Consider the following 24,121-nt stretch of genomic DNA (forward strand, 5'->3'; position numbering starts at 1 on the left):
TGGCACGCACATGTGCACTTACATAGGCCAACTTCACCAAATCAGCGAAGCGGGAACGCAGCCTGACAAGGTAACGTCTGTCCCAGCTCAAAAGGACTGAGCTGAGGGCCAAGATCTCACCATAACATCAAAGAGTGCACTCTTTTTACACTGACATCAGATGATTCCATAGATTATAACAGAACCTGTTCTGTTAAACGCTGATACATGTAGAAACCCCCCAAAAGAGTGGAGAGGGTGTCAGCAGTAATTTTGCATTAATGTCACTGATCATTCTGCTCGGCTCCTCTTAACAAAAAACTGCCACACCGCGAAGTTGGTGATTTTACCGCCAACACTCTGCACTGAGTGACTACTAATACTGCTGCCTCGCTGAGCCCCTTTTCCACTGCTTACTTGGACCTGCGAAGTGGGTTTTGTACCCCATGGCCATTTGGCTAGTCAACCAACTGATAACCTTTGGGTTGTTCATCAACATTCTGCTGCTAGATGACACCGTCAGTTCTAGCCTCACAGAGTCACCCCTGCTGCGACCTCTGCCTGATCCACCTGCCGCCTGACATATTGGTTAATCAACTATGTTGATTTGACACTGATTTCTTCATATCAACTTTAGCAACAAAAGAATTGAAATTTGGGGAATACAGAACCCCAAAAGTTACACCCTGGACTTTGAGCAAAAATCACTCCATCTGCTACTGAGTAAAAGCAGCTAGACACTAAAGCACATGCAGTGTGAAATGACGGGATTGCAAATGGCCGTCTGTTTTTACAGGGCTGTGACATCACATAAGCCTGCTGGTCACTGATTGGCTTACATGTCTGCGCATCTGATCAAGGGTTTTCCTTTCTTCTTGCCAGAGTTCTCTGCCCCATGTAACATGTTGTGCTCGCGGCCATTTTGCTAGTAAAGGGGAAAAAAAATATTTTGTTCCCACGAATCACCGTAAACTTCGGATGCGTGCAAAACCGACGTTTTCCTTAAATTCGAAAAAAATTCCACTTTGTTTGAATCGATTCGCCCATCTATACTCGGAACACATAACAAATATGATTTTAGGAACTTAGTTACTACTACCTATTATGTTGTTGAACCTTCATGTTGGAGGTGGTGGTTTTTATAATCCAGAATCTCTATTAATGGTGCCTTATGAAACTGGAAACAAACTGGTTTTTATCATCACTGATCTAAGAATTCATCCTCTCAGCCGTTCATACAAATATGTAAAATGTTTGCCACAGACTTAACTTTTGGATCATGGACAAAGTAATTTTGCTGGATTATCTTGTTTGTCTAGATTTCCATGTGTGTTCAGAATTTTGCTGGTATTTTTGGAGGCCAAAACACATTGTGGATTGAAAAAGAGACAAAGTAGCAGCTATAATACTTTCCCTAAGTCATTCACACCTTGTTTTGACTTAAAAAACTTAATGCATAAAACTAAACAAGGAAAGACAATCCTTAACCCTTTAAGGGGTGTTCCCACGAAGACAAGTTTCTTAAATATACTCAGGATAACAAAATAACACATTCTCTAATTCACTGTTATTTACAAAAATACAGTATTTTACAAATATAAGTCCACCCTGTCTCCATCCAATGAAGGTTTCTGGATGGCTGCTATCTTCAAAACGTCTCTTAGAGCACCCGGGTTGATGCTCAAAAAATGTAAGAGAGGAAGAAGAGAGAAGAAACAGGTGCGCTGACCTCGTGCGGTAGTTTTGTACAAAGGAAGCGTAATAGGTTAACCTCTCACCTGAAGGCATATAAATATGCAAATGTAGAATGTAGATGATGCACATCGGCAGCCAGTGGTCCTTTGGAGTCCGCAGGTCCCGTCCCAGTCAACGGAGTAGCAGAGATTCAAATGGAAGAGAAGAAAAGAGAGAAGGCCACAGCATCCAGTACGATAGAAAAAGGTTAAACCTTTATTCACACAGGCATAGAAAAATCTGCAACGTTTCGATTCACCATGAATCTTTGTCAAGCATATTGGATGCTGTGGCCTTCTCTCTTTTCTCTTGGACTATGGATCCTGCACACTAGGACCCTGGGCTGTGTGCATCAAACAAACAGCTTTTGGTAAATTGGTTGCTGTCTTTTTTCTTTTTTTAGAGATACAAATGGAGACACCCAATAGGAAAAATGATGGATGTTTCGGCGCCACGTGGATCCAAGACACTACACTTATGTAGTGAAATTCAAAGAAACTTTTTATTGAAGATCTATCTCCTGTCTGATGCTGCACTGAGCTGCTCTGTGCACTCCAGACCCCACCCTTGCATTCCAAGATGAGCTCACACACAGACCTCCTGTTGACAAGCAAGGAAAGTAAATCTATAAGCTACAGGCAGATAAGGTATTTATCCAGGGGATGGAGGCATATAGTAGGGCAATGTGCATATTAGGGCCGTTATAGCAGAGCTGAGAATGTCATGTGTAATATGCATCTCATTATCTCTATTCTGTCTGATCTCTTTTTCTATGTGTTTCTATGTTTCACAGCATCTCACATCATCATGAAGCGTTTGCTTAATCCCCACACACACTCTGGAATCTTACACTGACTAAAACAGCAATAAAACTGGGTAAAATTGTAAAGTAAGGGAATTAACCCCTTCGTGTCTATGCCATTTTAGACCTTTAGGACCAGGCCTGATTTTTAAAATTTGCCCTGTGTCATTATAGGAGGTTACAACTTTTTGACACTTTAACTTAACCAGGGGATTTTGAGATTGTTTTACCGTCACACATTGTACTTCAAAGTAATATTAAAATTTTGATGATATCTTTTGTGTTTAGTTATGAAAAAAATTGAAATTTGGCAAAAATTTCTAAAAATTCTTCATTTTCATAGTTCAAAATGTTCTGCTTTTCAGGCAGATAGTCATAGCACCCAAGTAACTTTATAACTAACATTTCCCGAATGTCTGCTTTATATCGGCATAGGGTTTTATGCATCTTCTCTCTTTTCTAGGTTGTTAGGAGGTTCAGAATTTTGGGAGCAATTTTTCTCATTTTTAGGAAAAACGCCAAAACCCTTATTTAGAGGCACCTGCTCAGCTTTAACTGACTTTGAGAGGCCTAAACAGCAGTAAACCCCCTAAATTATGCCATTTTAGAAACTACACCCCTCAATGTGTAAAAAATCAACTTTAAGAAGTATGTTAACCCTTTAGATGCTTCACAGTGGTTAAAACAAAATGGAGGTGTAATTTACAAGCTGTCATTTTTTTCTAGACAATATATTAATTTTGGCCAAAAATTAAACCGTCACAAAGTATTAAATGACAAAAAACTCCACAAAGTTTGATACCCAACGTCTCCCGATTCAGAGGATGCCCCATATGTGGTGGTGACTGCTGTACGGCCGCACGGCCGGGCATAGAACGGAAGGAGGCACCATTCAGAGCAGATCTGCAATGTCACATCTTACAGGCTATAAAATGTTTATTTTTTTTGTAATTTGGACATATGGGGGATCATTTTTTTGTGGATGAGATCCACTTTTCAGGTACATCATTTACGGGGGGGCTCAATAGCTAATAATCAGATTTTATTAACTCTTTCTTGGTGGTGGTTAAAAAAATCATTCTTGTTTATGGTTTTTAGCATTTTTCCCCCCCCCGACGTTCACCGTACCATAAAAATAATGTGTTATCTTTATTCTACGGGCCATCACGATTACGGTGATACCCCATTTATATGTCTTTTTTATGGTTAACTTTTTTGCAGAATATAGAACTCATTTTGTGAGAAATTTGCTTGTTTTTGTATCGCCATGTAACAATGGGCAGAACATTTATATTTTTTTGTTTACAGCGCTGGTTTAGAGCTTATTTTTTGCGGGACAAGCTGCACTTTTTCTTGGTATCATGTTGGGGTACATTTTACTTTTTGATCACTTTTTATGCACTTTTTATGCGGTCAGATGTGAAAATTTAATCATTTTTGTGAGTTTTTTTTGTGTTTTTTTTTACGGCGTTCACCGTACGGGTTCAGTGACCATTTTATTTTATTGTACGGGTTGTTACGGACGTTTTGATACCCAATATGTTGTGTTTTTTTGGTGATTTTAATTTTTTTTTATGTTTTATTTGATTACTGCATGGGACGGGACTTAAGGGGACTTTTATTCTTTTTAAATAATTTTTTTTTAGTTGCACCTTTTTTTTTAACTTTTTTTTTACTGTTTTATTTTGTCCCAGGGTGGGACATGAACAAGTGATCATTTGATCACTTGTTCATTGTAATATGCTGCAATACTAATGTATTGCAGCATATTACATAGTCAGCCTATGCATTCTGCATAGGCTGACAGCTGCACTGTTAGATCGTGCACAGTGCACGATCCTAGCAGGCAGCTGCCATAGGCAGCCCAGGGGACCTGATCGGGCCTCAGGGTTGCCATGGCAACGATCAGCACCTCCGTGCCCTGCACGGAGGGTGCCGATCGTCGCACCGATGCACCATAGACGCCGCGGTCACTATGACCGCGGCGTCTATAGGGTTAAACAGTCGGGATCGCGATAGTCGCGATCCCGGCTGTTACTGCGGGATCCCAGCTACCGCGTACCGCTGGGATCCCGCGGCGATCGCAAGGGCTCAGCTTCTGAGCCCGGGTGATCGCCATGACGTGATACTACGTCAAGGTGCGGGAACTACCCGCATCCTATGACGTAGTATCACGTCAAGGTGCGGGAAGGGGTTAAAAATGGTCTTTATTGTGAAAACATCACTAGGGGATTGAAATTTGAGAATTTTCCTTATGGGCAAACCTCTTTTATGACTTGGCAATTTTGCACCTTTCCTAAGGCGAAATCTGTTTTTTTAGAAAAACCCCTTTATTTGGTACAGATGACTTATAGAAACATAAAAACATAAATTTCATGTATTGAAATATATGAATTCCTATAGTATAGAATTGTTTTTCTCGCAATATATTGCAAAATTTATAACACTGCCCGAAAAACAATTATACTATAGGAATACATATAATTTTTATTTTATCTTGATGTGTATATAAGCTTGTCCATATTGGACATATTGCAACTTGGTTTATATTAGTTATCTAGAATGCATTATCATTGAGAGTTTTTAAATAAGCATGCTTTGGGAAAGTACTTTATCTTTTGTGTGTAATATATAAAATTTATGTTTTTATGTTTCTATAAGTCATCTGTACCAAATAAAGGGTTTTTTCTAAGAAACAGATTTTGCCTTATATCCATTTGAAGTGCAGAATAACTGTATTAGATGAATTAAATTAAATGTCAATGCCCAGACGAGAATACCCCTTTAATTAGGTGTAATGGCAAAGCACTATAGACATACAATTAAAAGAATAATGGCAATAAACAGCACTTAGTTTAAATAAAAAATCAACCATGCCAAGAAAGGAATGTATAATGTGAATAGGACCTATAATGATTACCTAAGGACAAAGCACAATTATAGTAAACAGCTCAGGGACTAGAACAAATAATTAATGTACAGACTAGTGAACACCAGACATGGCACCCTACATATATTTACATTTGTCTAATGTGTGTACAGGCAGTCCCCTACTTAAGAACACCCGACTTACAGACGACCCCTAGTTACAAACGGACCTCTGGATATTGGTAATTTACTGTACTTTAGCCCTAGGCTACAATAATCAGCTGTAACAGTTATCACAGGTGTCTGTAATGAAGCTTTATTGTTAATCCTGGTTCTTATGACAATCCAACATTTTTAAAATCCAATTGTCACAGAGACCAAAAAAATATTTGACTGGAGCTACAATTATAAAATATACAGTTCCGACTTACATTCAAATTCAACTTAAGAACAAACTTACAGAACCTATCCTGCACGTATCCTGGGGACTGCCTGTATTCATTTAATCATATTTTCCAGATTTTTCCTATATACACATCTTGACTCTGTAGTGGAAATGCCCTATTTTGATTAGTTAATAATATATTATCAGTACGTGGCCTTTGCCATCTAAAAAAGTCAGCTGAAATACATACAGTATGTGAGTTTTTCCCTTACAGTAGGGTATCCTTAATAACAGACACCATCATTGTTCTCCGCTACGTCTTACATAGGTCCTTCCTACATTTTTTATACGGACATCACTGACAATATCAATTGTAGCCCTGAATATATAGGTGAAGGTGTGATTATCTTTTCTTCTCTACCATTGGATGACCTTGGTGAACTGGAGAAAAACAAGCCATTGCTGTGAGATGGGAATCACCGCGCTCATCTGTACTGCCAATTTCTCACTTGTCATTCACAATGTTATTTTGATGGAGCATTACATGTAATCTAGTTCCACTGTAGAACTGTAAATGGTGGCTGTAAAATAATAACATCTTTTCATTTATTGCGTCGGATTATGTTTTCCTGTAAAACTACAATGCAGGGAACATTCTTATCAATCTCATGCCGGCTGCTTTCTGCAGTCATATATTTCTTCTTTCTTACAATTTTACAAGCTTTTTCCTGCTCACATATTTCTTTTGGTTCTTGGTTTTTATCTTGATCATCTATTGCCACACATTAAAAAAGATTTTTGTAAGAGATTGTTTCAAGATCTATTATTATCTGCTAATGCTAAGTATAAGCAGGGTATGGTATCAAGGACAAATCACGACCAAAGCTTAGACAACTGATGTACTGCCATTGAAAGGTCTCTTTATGTAAGACACATAAAGACTAAGAAAATTCTCTGAAGAAATAAGATAAAATACTATACTTGTTACGTAACATTCCAAGACTTAAAGGGAACCTGCCACCACGATCCTACCTATAAAAGGTAGAAAGGGTGGTAGATGGATGTATGGGACGTGAGGATAGCATGTGCAGAACTCCGGCTTCTCGGACGAGGGTCGAAGATGTCAGGGTAGTAGGAGAAAAGAGGCTACTGGGGCGTGGAGTAGCCGTGACATGTAGCCTCATGTCCGGCTACTCCACGCTCCAATAGCCGCTATAGAAAATTTACATATTAGGGCATTAAAGATTTTTAAAAGATAGCAGGACGTGAGAATTAGCTCTAAAAAGGGCTATCCTTATGTCCCATACATCCATCTACCACCCGTTCTACCTTTATAGGTAGAATAGTAGTGGTAGGTCCCCTTTAAAGGAAATCTACCATCAAAATGGAGTTTGATAAACCAGGGGCACTTACTCATATATCCAAGCATCGTGACTATGGTAATCTTCTTATATTTGTTATTCATGACCTCCTTCCGATCGGAAGTGTTAGAGGTGGGTGTCGGCTGTAATATACAGCTGACAACCGCAGCTTATGGTGCCGGCTCTGTTCAGTAGTTGATGCCAGAAGCATGACGTAATAGTACTGCATAATGCGGGAACCCACCTTCTGCCATGCAGTACTGTTACGTCAAATTTCTGTAAAGGGGTTAAAGTTCAGATCCACTCATCTCTAGTAGCGAGCCTAATTAGCATATTGAGTAGCCAAAATATAAAAAGAATGGTGCACCAAAATCTGTGATTTTGGACTTTTTGAAGAATGAAAAGAAGTGAAGGCAGTGGATATGGTGAAATGTTCTCCTAAAATGCACTAATCTTGTTTTCTAGATTTATTGCCATTGTTTTACAAAAATTTGAAACAGAGAAAATAAATCTTACTGTTTGACATGATGCTAGATTGCTGTGAATAGAAAACTGTAACTACTCGTAAACTGTGAGCGACAGACGAGATGAGAATTACAATCCTTAATATGTGATTTATTACTAGTTGTTATAGAGGATACCACTGTGCACCATCCAAAATATCACTGAAACACAATGGAAGAAAACTGAACTCTAGAAAGCAATTCAAACCCTCCACATTAAAGGGTGACCGAAATGTTGAGTCAATTGTAAGTTATGGTTCATAAAAAAAGATTACCGCTACTTCCCGTTCCTTTCGTCTCGGCAAACACAGATTTGTTAATGTCACCCCAAGGATAACGGTAGCTTAACGGTTCTATCTGCAAACTTTAGAAGTCTAAAAATACTTTGGAGAATGTCAGGTAATGTGAAACTAATCATCTGAGTAGATTAGAGGATTTACTGATACTTTCAACTTGCTATGAGGCTTTCTCTCCATATCCAGGTTTTATACAGTATCTTTACCGCTAAGCAGCAAGGCATTGTAGGAATGGAATAGGGGCTTAAATAAGATTCAGTTCAACTCTGAATCTATAACTATCGGTTATTCTCTATAACAGTATTTAGTTGAACTTAATATAATTGTCCCTTATCACACGGCACATATGCATGTGAGAAACAATATTTCTAGAATTATAGTACATTTAAGAATGTCTCACGTGCAGGGCTACATCATTTTTACAATCTTGATAAAGGACTAAATCCACTTAAGGCTTAAAGGGAATTGGCCCCCAGGTAATATATAATGTAAGCACATGGCCATGTAGATCAAGCATCAAAAGCACACCATCTGTGGTCTGATTGCAGAGAAATCTTTATTTTATTAATATGCAAATTAGCATTTTGGTGCACAATGGGCATGACCAAAAAAAAATACACTCTTTCTTCAATTAGCTTTTACTGATGCTGCTTGCTTCCTCAGTGAAGGTGGGCAAGAAAGGGAGAAGACATCCCCTTTATGGTGCACTAAAATGCTCTTTTGCATAAATACAAATACATTTTTTTTTTTGCATTCAGGCCACAGAATTTTTTTTTTTAATAAGGCATTCCTATGACGTTGGGGACTTTAACCACATGACCCTCTGTGTAATTGGTTTGTGACAAGGGAGCACACAGATTTCTTTTAAAATATTACCTCCACAGGCGTAATAATCTGCTGGCAGCATGTTGTAGAGAAATACATTGAGATTTCTAATATATCTTTATTATTTTTGTCCATTATGTCATTTCCAAGATACTCCCAGCTGAATTTGTATGCTAATGAGGCAGTTGGTGCACCCAGCCAGTGTCTCAGAGCACTGCTAGTCCTGCCTACACCACTACCCACTCTTACAGATGAGCGGGAGATAGTCTTGTGAAGTAACTGGCAAAAATGAATAGCAGTATTGAAGATACAAACTATGAAAAAAAATGTACTACTACAATATTTACTTAAAAAAAAGAACATGTCTTGAACATAAGTCAATGCCTTAAAGGGTTATGGCTGACAAAAAAAGTGTATAAAGATAAAAATATATATTTTGATCCTTAGGGGAACTTTTACTGAAAGGGAACCTGTCACTAAGGATCTATTTTTTGGTTATTACAGCTTTGAAAAGCCCATAATATGAAAAAGCATATTTGTATACATCACCTAATATAGGCAGTAGAGTACATTACCTTACCCTCTACCCAGAATCAAATTCAAACAATGTCTGCCCCTGGATCTCCTGGCCCACATGCTGAATTCCATCCTTTGTGATGTCAGTTCATCACTGCAAGCATTGCCGGCGCTTGCGCGGTGAGCTGTATCTAACTGGAGATGAGGCTTTGACTATGCATGTCAGCTCATCACGCAAGAGTCGGCAATGCTGGCAGTGGTAAGCTGACGTCACAAAGGGGGATGAAATTCGCAGTGTGGGCTGACGCGATCCAGTAGCAGACATTTTTTGAATTTGAATACAAGCCCCTGGGACCTCAGGGGGGGATGTTGTCATGGAGCCAGGTACTATACTCTAATGCCTATATTGTCTGATGTACACATCACACAAACATGACAAAAGCACATATGATTTTGTCATGTTATGGGCTATAACAACCAACAAATAGTGTCTTGGTGACAGGTTCCCTTTAAAGGGTTTTTCTAGAAGTTCTGGCAAACCCTGCACTAGCTCAAGTTTTCTGCATCGCTCTAGTACTTCTGGTGTTTGGCCCTTCCACAGATGGGAGTGGCAGGGTTTAAAGGACCTATTTGGCCAATCAGTGGCCTTCTAGGAACAATGGTATCCACTTGGGACTAAGAAGAAGTTGCATCCTGTGGTATGTGGAGGCCACTGGTTCGTTGACGCCCTTCAAAGGTTTATGAATGGCTACAATTGAGGGCCACTGGTTCGTTGACGCCCTTCAAAGGTTTATGAATGGCTACAATTGAGGGCCAATGTTGGGTGAAGCTTTACTTAGAAACCCTTATTTATAAATATCTGTAGAGGTTACAATCTGAATTAGTAAGTTTTACAAGTAGCATCACCTGTCATTTGGATTTTTATGAGCCAAATAGTCCTATGGCAGTAGAGTCAATTGTTAGATGCCAGAATTTAGAACAAGTTTAAAGCAGCTCCAAGTTAAACCCATCATTTATCCAACAAGAGAACATCACAAAACATAAATCTTTTGTAGCATCACTATCAAAGGATTTATTTATTTTTTGTCCATGAGAACCTTTTCAGAAAACTACAAAATAATCAAAGGTGTATACTTTGTGTGCTCGCAGTTACATTGTCCAATGCCTCATATATTCTACCTGCACTGCCTCCTGTTTTTATTGGCACAATCTGTCATGAATGTTGAGTTGGAAAAGAAAGATAGTTATCTTAAAGGTTACATTACGTGTCTGGGAAACTGAATGATGCAGCGGCTGAGATCATTATTAGATATTCTCCTCCGCAGACTAAAATGCACCAAGCCATGTCATGAAAAGATAATGTTTAAAAAAGTCTGCATAGAATCATCCTAAATGCTCTGCCCGACATCAGATGCTCTCTCAGTGCCTGTGTGTGCGTGCCATGAATAATCACTAGATAATCCACACTGATTATATAAATAGGGAACAGAGTTTGGCCTTATGCATTGTGCACTTTGGCCATACAAACAGTTGCTAACTCATGGCCCAGCCCGCTATTGGGCATGTTTATGGTGCGGTTTATCGTGCCGACTGCCCACACCGCAAAAAATAAGCCCCTTTTTATCTCTGTTATACGCTGGCTGCCCCCTTTATATCTTTGTCATGCGCTAGGTGGACCCCTTATATCTGTGTCAGGCTAGGGGGGACCCCTTTACATCTGATTTAAGCATGGGACAACCCCTTTATATCTGTCCATATAGAAGAACATGGCACACACAAAAATTTGTCTTTTTCTTATTTTATTTAGTGCAAAAAATATTTCTTAAGAATAATAGCCTTCATAGGGGTAAGTATAACAGATCAAAAAATTACGATGTTTCGGTCATCACAACCTTTGTCAAGTTAGATCTGCCTTTCTCATATGGTTGGACAGCTTTGGTGAGGGTGCACCAAGTCAGGCCGGGCCATATGAAAAAGCCAGATCTAATTTGACAAAGGTTGTGATGACGTTGTAATTTTTTATCTGTTACACTTACACTTATGTACCTATGCATTTCGGGTAAGGCTATTATTCTAAAGAAATATTTTTGTAGTAAATAAAATAAGAAAAAGACCAATTTTTGTGTGTGCCATGTCCTTCTATATGGACATTTCTGGATTGAGAATCTAACATTGAGCACCACTAACTAAGAGTGTGCAGTCTCTATTGGTCTATGTGTCAACCCTGTAAATCTGTGTCAGGCATGGGGCAACCCCTTTATATCTGTGTCAGGCACGGGGCAAACCCCTTTATATCTGTCAGGCACGGGGCAACCCCTTTATGTTGGTGTCAGGCGTGGACAATCCCCTTTATATCTGTATCTTATGCTCAACACTAATTGTGTGATGCATCTCGCCCAGTCAAGGCTGATTGGTTAGGTCAGTGTCTGACCTGTGTAGCCCCTCCTCCACAGCTCATACCAAATGTGAGTATTTTTATAGATATCTATAGATAATAGAGGAACAGAACAATCCCAGAATAGGAAAACATTCTATGTTATTACATGAATACAACACTCATTTCATAATTAGAAAAGTTGGAACTAAACTAATGGTTTTTCCACCATCATTATTGTAACTATCTCAATTTCTCACACAACGTGTTAATAGGTGATGCATGTTGTTTGGTCTAAATATCCATAATATATTCAAGTAATAGTTGAATTTCTTAGGATAAGATTATTCAGCACAGGCTGTAATTACTAATAATGTGAAGAAACAGGTGTGAAAAGTTTCACCTTTGTTTAATATAAAAATATTCAGACTTAGCTGTACCAAATGTCTCATCAAGTGTTACCTTCAAAATGATTCAGCTCTATTATGCTGCAGTAGTTGTAGGTCAGCAATGCTTCCAGACATACTAAAGATATGGGCATCTGAAGTGATGCTCCTCTTCAAGTGACTCATCTAAGGCAAAACATGACCATTCTCAGCTCATTTACATATGAAAGTGGAGGTGATTTTTTAAATATGTAAATCAGTGAGTTGTTACGTAAAAGAGGGATTTGTAGAAAAAAAAATATCTTACCCTACCTAAGAGGGATGGTAGCTTAGTGGTGAAAACCCGTTGAGTCGACGGCATCCGGTGGCAGGGCATCTTTCCTGCTGAGAGCAGCACAGTGCCCTTCACTTACCTAGGTACAATTGCCACTATCCACACAGTTCTCTCATGGATACAAATAAGAGCTTATTAAAGCTACAAATTTCACAAAATTATGGATTTTGTTGAAGTGATATGCCTCCAAAAGAACCACCAAGTTATGCTTGGTCTTTGACAAAGTTTGACGCACTGAGGTCAAACGGTTGTCCGTGTTCTGACCCCTAGCAATCTGACACTTATAGTTGTCTGTTGTGCACAAACCCCTTTAACCCTTTGCCGCAAACCTATGTAATACTACAATGGCACACGGCAAGGGGTGAAAGAAGAGGGCTCATTGGGAGTTATTTATCAAAAGGCAGCTTCTTGTGACAGTTACATGACTGCTCTTGGGGTTCCACTCCCTGTCAGATTTTTTTAAAGTGGCGTTGGGCCTTTAATGAATCTGTCAGCAGTGTCTGCAGCTTTTTAAAAAAATCATCATAAATTAATTGCAAGATGAGTAAACATTCTAAGTCACATACACCAAGAGGGGAGAGGAATCACTTTGTAATTTTTTGGCACTTATTTTAAAAAAACTCAAGCCATAACTGTTTAAGCCACTATTTGTGGATGTCAGGAAAAGACCATTGCAATTTTTGCCTTCAAAACATCACAAAAAATAGCTCAAATGCAATTTTTTTTACCAGGAAAAAGTAAAAAAAATCTTATGATAAATGACCCCTATTGGGTTTACATAATGGTGGAGAAAGGTTTCAGGACAGGAGTTTTATAAAATTATGCTGAGAGTCTAAAGGGTTATTCCCATTAAGACAAAATTCTTTAATATGCTCAGGATAAAAAATTAACACATTGTCTTGATTGTTACTAACAACAAATATTTCACAGATATAAGTCCAACCTGTCTCTATCAATCTTGATGTTTATATTTGTCCCTGCATAAGACCGCAAAGTCCTGTCTAGCAGCAGTCTGCAGAGGATCTACAAACCCTACAGACAAGATAAGGTCTTGATCTAAGGGAAGGGGGTATAGCAGTGACTGTGTGTTTTATTGATTAACTGAGGTAGCAGAGCTGAGTGTCATTGTGTCTTATACCCATCTCATGACTCTGTCTCAACTCTCTTTTTCTATGTGTCAGATAGTTAGTAGAATCTTCAGAAGCTAAATGAAAGTGTAGATAAACCCTGTATCCTGTTAATCTAAGCACAATGTCAACACATCATCTCATAGCACAGAGGAATCATGATGTGTCTGCTCTGCTAGTGCCCGCCCACACTATGGAATCTTAAACTGACCTGTTTGGGGCAATAAAACAGCAATAAAACTGACTAAAAAAGCATGGGGTTAAAAATTATTCTTTTCACTAGTGGAATAGAATGTTAGAACTTTCTCTCATGGGCAAACCCCTTTAAGGAAGATAGAAGCTTAAGAACTCTAGTACACTTATACACATGAATTGCAGTAGTATCTTTGACATTATTTAAACAAGGTCTAATATTCATTATTTACCAGTGTGAAGAACAAATTTGCTTTTGCCATAGCTGAGTTATATTAGAATTTTTTGGTTGAATTGTTTCTTAAATATTGATGGGATTGAACAGTAAGAAGAAAGAGCATCGTAGGTTCTAAAGCGTGTCAAGAAAACTAGTGGTAACATAAAAGTGCGGAGATTCTTGGCATTCTTCCTAGAACTGAAACGGCACAGGAGTAACAAAATGTCAGCCACTTTTTCTGTATTGTGAGATCATTTGTAGGAGAAAAAGAGATTGAAATCCCTCATAATTGTTTATCTTAATTGAATCAGAAGAGTCTCTATGCAGCAATAGCCGTACACACAGCAAATAACTGTTTCAAATTGTTTTGGCTTTATAAGACGGGATGTTTAGCTGCTGATGAGCATAATTTGTCCAGAAGCCAATTAGTACGTGATTTATTGTATTGTATTCTAAATGTGACATTTTAGAGTTTTCAGAAATTTTAGGTTTACATTTAAAGCCTTCAATGGACCTGATTTGTAAAGCGTTTAAACACATATCGCTTCGCTATGTTATCTGTGTTTTTCTTCAGCCGCAGCAAGTCATATGAAAACTACCACTGAGATGACTCATATGCAGCTTGTCATTAGTTTCCACTGTGAACAAACCCACCGCAGTCATTATCACGTAGGATATGAGAATTTGTTTGTGCTACCAGGTAGTGACAAGAGACACAACACTTTTAGGAATATTCTGTTTACTTGCATCTGAAACTTGCATCTGTTTACTTGCATGCAGCAATACATTGTAAAAAGTACTATTTATAATATTCTTTAAAAAAAATTGGTGTATTTTACAGATTTATTAAAAATTAAAGGGTTTGTCCAGGATTATAAAAAATAGTGGGGCCAATATAGTGGTGTCCTTAAGGAGCAACTGCTTTTTAGTTTTCACACTCCATAAACCAAAACTTTTTTACTCTTTTATTTACACATTCTTATGAGGACTTGTTATCTGTGTTATAAAGTATACTTCCAATTGGCCCTATGAAGTATTCCATGGAATGTACTGGATAGCTGGGGAAAAAAAATCCAAATTTGGTGCGACTGACAAATAAAGGCAGTTGCACCATTTTCGGGAGGGTTTTGTTTTAACAGCTTATTCACCGTGCATGAAAAACTAAAAAAAATGAAAAACTTTTTTTTATACATACAGTACTGTGAAAGGTGTCATTTTTGGGGGCTTCACAATCTAATCAACCTCCAAGTATGTTTTGGAGTGTGGGAGGAAACTGGAGTCTGAAAAAGCGCATCGATTACAGGGTCAGAGTGCAATGAAAGTTCTGCGCATCAAAAGCACACGCAGAACACACACGTGAAAAACGCAAGTGTGGAAGGGGCCTTAGCCATTGTGCTGCCTTATATAACTAAAAGGTAACACAGATTTAGAGAACCAATTTAAAGAACCATTAATTTACACAGAAAAGCTACTAAACATAATGGGGAAGGATTTGTTAAGTGGTTGCAGACTAAGCTCTAACTTAAGCACTAACCGCTATCTGAGAAAATGGGAAACAACTCAGCACAAGCCCGGAAGCAAGGACAGTAGTACAAACACAATTCTTAATGGTATTTGCATATTGTACATTTGTTGACACTATACATATCTATTACCTTTTAGGCCCCATCAAAGCGGGGTCGGGCTGACAGTAATGACAATGTAGCCTTCTCCATCTGCCTAAAGCCAGCAGGACAAAAGACGCCACAGGAAGTCCCGAGTCCTGTTACCGGAAGATCATGTGACCTGAAGCTCCCGATGGCAACAGAGAAAATTTATCAGGGTAAGCACAATATGGCTGACCCTATTAGGGCCTTGTACTTACCTTTATATAGTTTCTTTAAGTCAGGTTTAGTAAATATCAAAAGGGTCAAGGTATTGTGATTATTGCATGAATGTTCAAATGTTGCTGTTTCTGGTCCTTTCAATAATTTTATATGAATATATTTATCATGTAGAGAAGGTGGGAAGAACAAAAATAACATGTCCAGCTTTTAAAGGTCCTGATATTCTATATTTTATCATAAAACTGAACCTTTACTTTTAATAAGCCGCTGGGTTATATCTACTACATGAAGTGAATAGTAGGTGGTATATTTTGCTCGTAGATGACACTCGTAGATGACACTCGACATGCTACCTTAACTGTACTGGGAGTTCAAACCTTTCCACCCCACGGGACTGATGTAGTGTAGTTACTACATCAAGACTTTCTTCTTGAGACCCCCAAGATAGATATGAAGGTTGAAACACTTGAGGACAAGTTCATGATATCAAAGATTATTCATAGGAACAAAGAAAAATGTCTCCTGGGAAAAGAGATATTGAGGCACACCAAAATATTCTCTTTACCTTTGTGTTACTGTTTGTAGTGAATTTTCATTGTTCCATTGGACCAGTGTCTTTTGTTAGGCTGACACAGCACAAATATACAAAACTTTGCAGGAAAAATAAAACACCTGAAGAAGATTTCAGACCCAGGAATAGATTATGGATAAAAAAAACTTGAGAAAAGAACTTAGAGATCTATTCTATGGAAAAATTTGAAGCCTCCCCCCAAATCTGTCAGTAATTGTCGTAAAAATAATAACCAAGTCCTTTGTTCCCATGTTTTTGTCCCTTGTTCGATCCTTTCATTGTCCAATATGACCAGCACTCAGACTCTCTTATTTATCTAGGTTCCCATATGTGACCTAGTTGAACGTATTCTCCATTTTCTTATTTTAATCAAAAGCTCAAAGTGATTCCTTTCGGAATGAATAGAGAAAATGAATTCTGGACCACACATAGTAGACTGGGTGTTCTGTAGAATCTGAGTAGTGGTCACAGGGGACGAACTAAAAAAAAACAAAAATAGTATAAAAAAGTATATGGTAGTAAGGAATATGGATTTTACAACATTAAGCTTGGTTCATACGTTGCTTCTATAATTCACTCTGAAGATATGTAGGTAGGATTCTGTCATCTCATCACTAGGAACCTACCTCTTGCTGAGCGATTTATACATTCTGTGTATGGGGTGGGTGGGGAGTTGGTGCAATACTTTGCATCTGTCCCCCATAGTTTCCAATGGGCTCTGCTGAGCATATACGTCACTCAGCCGGAGGGAGCATGATATAAATAGGTAGCTTGCTGTGTCTTTCCATAATGTGGTTTGAATTGTATGCAATATATACTGAGCAGAGAGAGGCAAAAAGCATGCCTCTGCCTCCAACTACTTCATCCAATATATAAAGCTGATTGTATATGTGTGTGTGCATGTATGTATGTATGTATGTCCACTACAGGAATCTGCACCATTGCATTTACAATCAACAAATTTTGCACAGCCGCTGTCTGTGACGCAGGGAATGTCATAGACACTCAAATGAGCCAAACCCCCCCCCCCCCGCTTTCCAAAATACACTTATAAACCACCATATACAGTAGGCATTGTCTGCTGCTGTGGCAGTTAGAAGCTGAGCCGTGATTGGTTGCTGTTTTGCCACAAGTAATTAATATGAGCTTTGAGCTTTGATCGGTTAGTGTAGGCAATGAGAACAAGATGCTTATGTGTGAGCTAATATGGATAGGGATAAAGAGATAGGGGGAGATTTATCAGAAGTGTCTGAGGTAAAACTGTTTCAGTTGCCCATGGAAACCAATCAGAGATCAGCTGTAATTTTATAAACAGCTGTGGGAAAATGAAACTTGAACTTTGGTTTCCGTGGGCAACTAGAACAGTTCTGCTCTCAGACACTTCTGATACATCTCACCATAGACAAAGTCACAGTCAGATACAGAGACAGTCATGGAAACAGACTGTTAGAGACAGAGACGGACAGAGAAATAGACGGACAGAGAAAGTCACTGAAAGAGACGGACAGAGAAAGTCGCTGAAAGAGACGGTCAGAGATTGCACTGAAAGAGGCAGTCAGAGACAAGGAAGGTTAGTGACAGTTAGGGTCAGTGACAGAAAGGGTCAGTGACAGAGAGGGTCAGAGACAGAGGCAGTCAGAGACAGTCAGTCAGAGAAAGAGAGACACAGAGAGAGTCAGAGAGAGACTATATAACTATAGAAAGAGATATATACATATAAAATATTTTTTATTAACCCATTCTAACTGAAAGGAGAAAAATAAGCTGCTGAATTAGTAGTGATCAAAAGGTCGATAGGAATAGATGCACACCCGGCTTTATTGGTTGGACAATGCATTCAAGGAGCAAATTGCTGTTTAAAACACAACCTATATGGGAGGTCATGTGTATTTGTTTTGTCTTTGAAGAGGTCGTCTGGCCTATTATTTATTATAGGGTTAAAATAATAATATAATTAACCCTAACTTGACCAACCCTTGCCCAATGTCAATATTGCCTTATTGCCTTGTGAACAGTCTGATGAACTCTAGAGACAACTATATTTTAGTTTTTTATTTTAGGAATTATTCCTACAGTAGGTTTTATTGTCCCACTGACAATGATATAAATATCACTTGAGTATCTTATTTGCTCAGTGTATCGTATAATATCTGTAGTTAGAATGCCTAGAAATCAAAATCCGAAAAAACCTGGGTCGCGAGGGGTTAAACAACAAAAACAATTACAACAACTTAATTCACATGATCTATACAGTGACTTTCACAAAAGGACACCAGGTTACCGGGGGAATAAAATGTACTTGTGGCCAAAGGTAAATGTCTTTTTATGCTCTAATATGACTGCAATTCAGTGCACAAGTTATATAACTATTCTGGAGAAAAAAGCCTAAAGCAAAGTTAAAAGAGAATGGATTTTCAAAAACTTTTAATAACAGTCTTGGAACACATCCTGAATAAAAGAAAGGTTACAGAACAATCATTATTTTGAAAAAGGGCTTACACAGCAAAATAGCCTCAGTGTGGCCGGGAATCAAGAGGCCGCCTCTCTGTCTGGTGGAAAATACATGTTTGGAGGGGATTTGTCACAGTTCTGACAGCACTTTTTTTTTTAAACTGAAAAGCTTGTATTGCATGGATACTATTGACCTTTACAAAATCAATGTGTCAAATACAGAGCCCTCGGAAGATCCTCCAACTGGTCTCCAACTTTTCCAAGTCAGCAATCCTAGCACCTACAAAGCTCACACAGAAGAACGAGGAGAAGAGCGGTAAAACTCTTTCCTCGAGTTACTGGCTATGTGAACATATTTGTCCTATGAATAAAGTTTTATTATTAACACATGATTCTATCAAATTAAGTTCGGCAGGTGGCTGGGCTGGTAAATGTAGTAACAGTAACAAACAGTCAATAGCACAAGTGTCTACAAGAAGCATTATAATATAAGTAATATGAGTAAGGCAAGTTGCATACAAGTGAGTCCTATAGTGAGAAATATGTGTATAACTAGACTGAACTAATCATGTCTGAAGAAGAGTGAAGAAATCAGGCGATACCTTTTTGAGGCTAAGTGAGTATATTTCATGGGGAGCTTTCGAGAATACTAGTTCTCGTCATCAGACATGATGTTACGTCTGGCTAACATCATGTCTGATGAAGAGAAGTAGTATTCTTGAAAGCTCACCATCTAATATACTCAGTTAGCCTCAAAAAGGTATTGCCTGATTTCTCCACTCTTCTTCTGCTCTCCATGGCTTAGACCAGTGATGGCGAACCTTTTAGAGTCCGAGTGCCCAAACTACAACCCAAAACCCTGCTTATTTATCGCAAGGTGCCAACCAAAAATTAAAGCAGTAACTTATTGCTCCCTGTTCAACAACTCTCAATCATATTGGCCTCCTGAGGACAGCAACACAAGTAGAAAGATGGAACATTTTCACCATTTTAGCTTCTTTCCAATGTCCCTCTGTACACAGAGAATTATGGGGCCAGCAGAAGATCCTCCAAAAATAATTCGGCCCTGTCTATTCCTTCTCCCTCTTCCTACAGTCCCAAGTAGAGACCCAAGTATCAATTTATGACTGAAAGCAGCATCTTTTAAGTTGCTTGGAACTGCAAGTTCTGTGCTGGGGCGATGGCCCGGGTGCCCACAGAAAAGGCTCTGAGTGCCGCCTCTGGCACCCGTGCCATAGGTTCGCCACCACTGGCTTAGATGGTACAAATCTACACTAGTAATCATGTCTGTTCAGTCCAGTGGTTTCCTGTTTGGTCCGGGAAATCCCACCAGTGCACGGAGTGAGTTTCTCAGATTGAACACAGGTGAGGATGACTTGCCTAAGGCTCTAACATCCTTCTCAATTTGCTTTCATTTTGAATTATCTGCTGCAGTCTGTCTTGCTAGCTAGACCAACAGAAAATCACCAAGGTCTCAAATTACATAGATGTTTTTTACAGAGGGTTAAGGAATGCAGTGAGTCACAGCAGCTAGGTCACCAACCACCTTCACAGACATAATTGTATATTTACAGGCAGAGAATACAAAAAACTGCTGGAAAATGGAGATTACAAGTCTTATTATATTATGTACAAAATTTGCTTAAAGAAGCTACAACATGACTTAACAAATTCTATAGTAATGACCTGAGAGATTTGGAGACATTGCTTGAAGGGAAGCTAACCCACAGTAACTAAACATATCTTTGAAGACTGCTATTATACAGCAGTACAACTATCTCAATATTGTTCCTCTCCATGCCTGAAATGTTTCACAGCCTGTTTGTAAAGTTGACTCACCATCTATGCTAATGATCTTATGTGAGGCCAACCATCACAATTCCTCCAGTTCCCCTCAGTTAAAGGGGTTGTTCGAGTTTAAAAAAAAAAAAAAAAATGTGGCCGGGAGCGGGCTGCCTAAAACAATAAAGCTGTACTTACCTTCCGGTGCCCTCCGGTATCCAGCGCTGCTGTCACTCCAGTCCGGGCGCCATGTAAACAAACATGGCCGCCGGAGCAGCGCTGCATTCAGCTTCCGGCCGGCCGTGGCCGGGTACGCCTATCCGTCCCTATACACAGCATTGTGTATGGGGGCCGGAAGGTTGTCAGGTCCGGCCGGAAGCTGAATGCAGCGCTGCTCCAGCGGGCATGTTTGTTTACATGACGCCCGGACTGGAGCGACAGCAGCCCTGGATACAGCTTTATTGTTTTAGGCAGCCCGCTCCCGGCCACATATATATTTTTTTCAAAACTCGGACAACCCCTTTAAGAGAATTCCTAAGGGAGATTTCTCTTCACCCAATCACAGAGAGCCAGTGTCTCTTTCAACCCTCTCATTCACCGCTCCCTCAGAAATTCTCTTCAACCCCTCACACAGCCAACATGTGAATGATGTAGGAGAGTTGAGTTTAGTGAACTGAGGAGAAAGCATGCCATTGTCAATGAGGGAGCTGGAAAAGTATGAATATATATAGATGGTGTGTCAACTTTACAAATCGACAGTGGACCTTTTCAGGCATGGGGGGAAACAATATAGGGATAGTTTTACTGTATGGTAGACAGGTGCCCTTAAATAAAAACACAGAAAACAAGTACAATAGGTGCTCCATAATAAAATGACCAAAACTGGAGAAAGAAGATCTATAGCCATTGTTGGAGTATAGATCGTCGGCATCACTCTGATGACATCACTATGACACCATTTGCAGAATTGATCATTATATTTTATAATAAATTGAAACACTTGCATGAAGTCATTCTAAAGATCATTTTAGTATGACGTTCTCTGATGTGTTTTTTATTTCAATGACCTTTTGTATTCTGCCCATATAAGCCTTACAAATGTTGCCACATCTCTGTTCAATGTCTCTGTTCAATGTCTAATTGGGTCTGTAAATCGACCTGCATCTATTAGACATTCAGAGCTTGTTCACATGTCACAAATGTCTAAGATGGGAAAAGTTCTTTATTAATATGAGAAAAATAATGAAACCAATGACTTACAGCTTTCAATCTCCAGTGTGCAGTTTTGTTCATCTAAGGGGTATCGGCGTAGGTCCATCATGCAAGCAGCTGTGGTTGTGATCCTAAAACAAAAATTAGAGAACATTAAACTTTATACTCAGTATTATCTGCTGCCATGTTTTAAATATTTTATAAAATGTAATTGACATTCTGTATTGTATGACGTAACGTAACACAGTTGGGTGAAAAGCTCTGAGTGACCCATGTTCCGGCTGATCGATGCCATCCTTGTAGTACAAAACCCAAGACCCATTATGATTAACTTTGGGCAGCATTCTGAATCCTGGTCATCTCAAATTAATAGGGTTGGACAGGTCCTTCAAAATACTACAGAACAATTGATTAGAAAACTGCAGTAATTTTCATCTTACCAAGGATTGTTGTAATTAGATACTGATATGTCAGAACATGGTGTAAGTTTCTTTTAAGACCAAATCTGTATTTAGACTCCTATAATTATGTTATAGAAGGAAAATTATAGAAAATGTGGTGGGCCAAGGAGGATCACTACCATGAGATACTGTTTTTGTACTATGTGTATTTTCCTATATCACGCCTGAAACTGTAAAAACATGTATATATTTTTAAGTAGCCCCCTTGGCAATTTTTTTTTTAAAGAATACTACAGTACAGTGTATCATGGTGTAAAACAGTGCACCAATCTTAATGCATGGCCTGTGAGAAACTGCAACTAAAATCTTTAGTATGTTAGTAGAATTCAGCTTCAACCTGAGTCGGTTTCCAGGCATCAGCCATAGTATACTTGGCTGGCCTGCCTTGTTTTCCCATTCTTCCACCGTGCCTAATTTAAAAAAAAAAATTCTGTGTTGCATAAAAAGGTAGAAAAGTCTTTTGAATCGTTGGCCGTCAGCAGTTAATATTCCCAATTAATTCCTATTTAATTAATCCTATAGGACAATTAGGGGATAGAAAAAAAGGAGCCCCAATTTCTACCACCTGCCACAAGGTGGGTGGATTTTCCCACGGACCGGCTTAAGTAGATGCTTTGTGATGCGATGTTACTATAGGAATCTCCTCTTTAGTCTTTGGCTGTTGTCCTTTTTACAGAAGAGAATCCCTAAGAATTCACTTTACCCGTGTTTTCCCTGTCAGGTTGTTTTATGACAGTCTTTACTTTGTGACTCATTCACAGTCTTAAGGCTGCTGCGAAGCCTAATATAACAATAAAGGCAAACTGCAGGACAAAGGTGGGGACTCTGAACACTCTATTATTAGAAATACCCTGCAGCTAAATTAATGATTATAATAATGACACCATTTCCACTTCTAGAATGCTGCAGATAAGCTTTTATTCACTGTAAGTTAAAGGGGTAGTCCACTTTTGTATCCTTTTGTGAGATAGGTTCTTGGAAAAATTAGGTGTTATTCTCCATTCTCTATGCAAAGCCAAGCCCTAGTGGCTGTAGATCAGCTCTAATTGACATGAATGGAGGCCAATCTGCAATTAATTGGTTAGGCCCCTAAAAAATGGAGCTGTTTATTTCCTGTTGCACCTTCTGTGCACTGTAGGTTGGGACCAGCTGATTGGTGGAGTTGGTAAATGTCAGCTCTTCACCAATCTGATATAGATAACCCATTGTTAAGATCAACAATTCCAACACAAGGGAAATCCAGCTCAAGGACAAGACCGGGTTGTTATAAAAGCATAGTAACATCTTTATTGAAACATCAGGAAAATCCAAAAGTATACAAAAACAGAGGGAAACGTACGGCCACAGCTCACGGTCTATGAGTTTCAGACAACATTTGGAATATCATATCTTGCCTCTATATCCAAAAACTCTTTCTATTCAGCAATTTGCGTCTATGGTCGCCACCTCTTTCTGGTTTTCTGACTTTCTCTATAGCAGTTATGGAGAAATCTGTATAATTACCATCATGCACCGTTTGAAAGTGCTAGGACGCCATGGAAATATTAACAGCTTGTTAAATGTAATCCTCACTTTCAAGGCACATGTGGTACATCCCTCATATTGTACCTTACATTTTTTACAAGTGATGCAATAGACAAGATATATAGAGTTGCAATTTATGTAACTTTTTATGTTAAATGATTGCTGAGTGACTGTAGAGGTCACTATATTAGTAGAATGCACATATTTGCAAAAGGCACATACATTGGGGCACATTTACTTACCGGTCCTGCACGTTCCCCGCTTTGGAGTGTCCGATGACAATGCACTCTGCTGTGATTTACTCACATCGTTGGCCATGTGTCGCTCCCCGCTCAGGTACGCTGGAGTTCACCTTCTTCTTCCCGGTGCATGTCAGTGCTTAATCTTGCGACACA

The 24,121-nt window shown here is 38.9% G+C and overlaps 1 protein-coding gene across 1 annotated transcript in view; it reads right to left on the reverse strand.

Annotated features, from left to right (window-relative positions):
• GABRB1 (gamma-aminobutyric acid type A receptor subunit beta1) overlaps nucleotides 1-24,121 on the reverse strand; it is a 305,334-nt gene that overhangs the window by 55,025 nt on the left and 226,188 nt on the right. Inside the window, exon 5 of the mRNA XM_072124822.1 lies at nucleotides 21,790-21,872. Within this exon, the coding sequence (XP_071980923.1) occupies nucleotides 21,790-21,872 (83 nt within the window). The remainder of the gene's footprint in view (nucleotides 1-21,789; nucleotides 21,873-24,121) is intronic.

The sequence above is a fragment of the Engystomops pustulosus genome, chromosome 1 (genome assembly GCF_040894005.1).
Source record: "Engystomops pustulosus chromosome 1, aEngPut4.maternal, whole genome shotgun sequence".
NCBI lineage: Eukaryota > Metazoa > Chordata > Amphibia > Anura > Leptodactylidae > Engystomops > Engystomops pustulosus.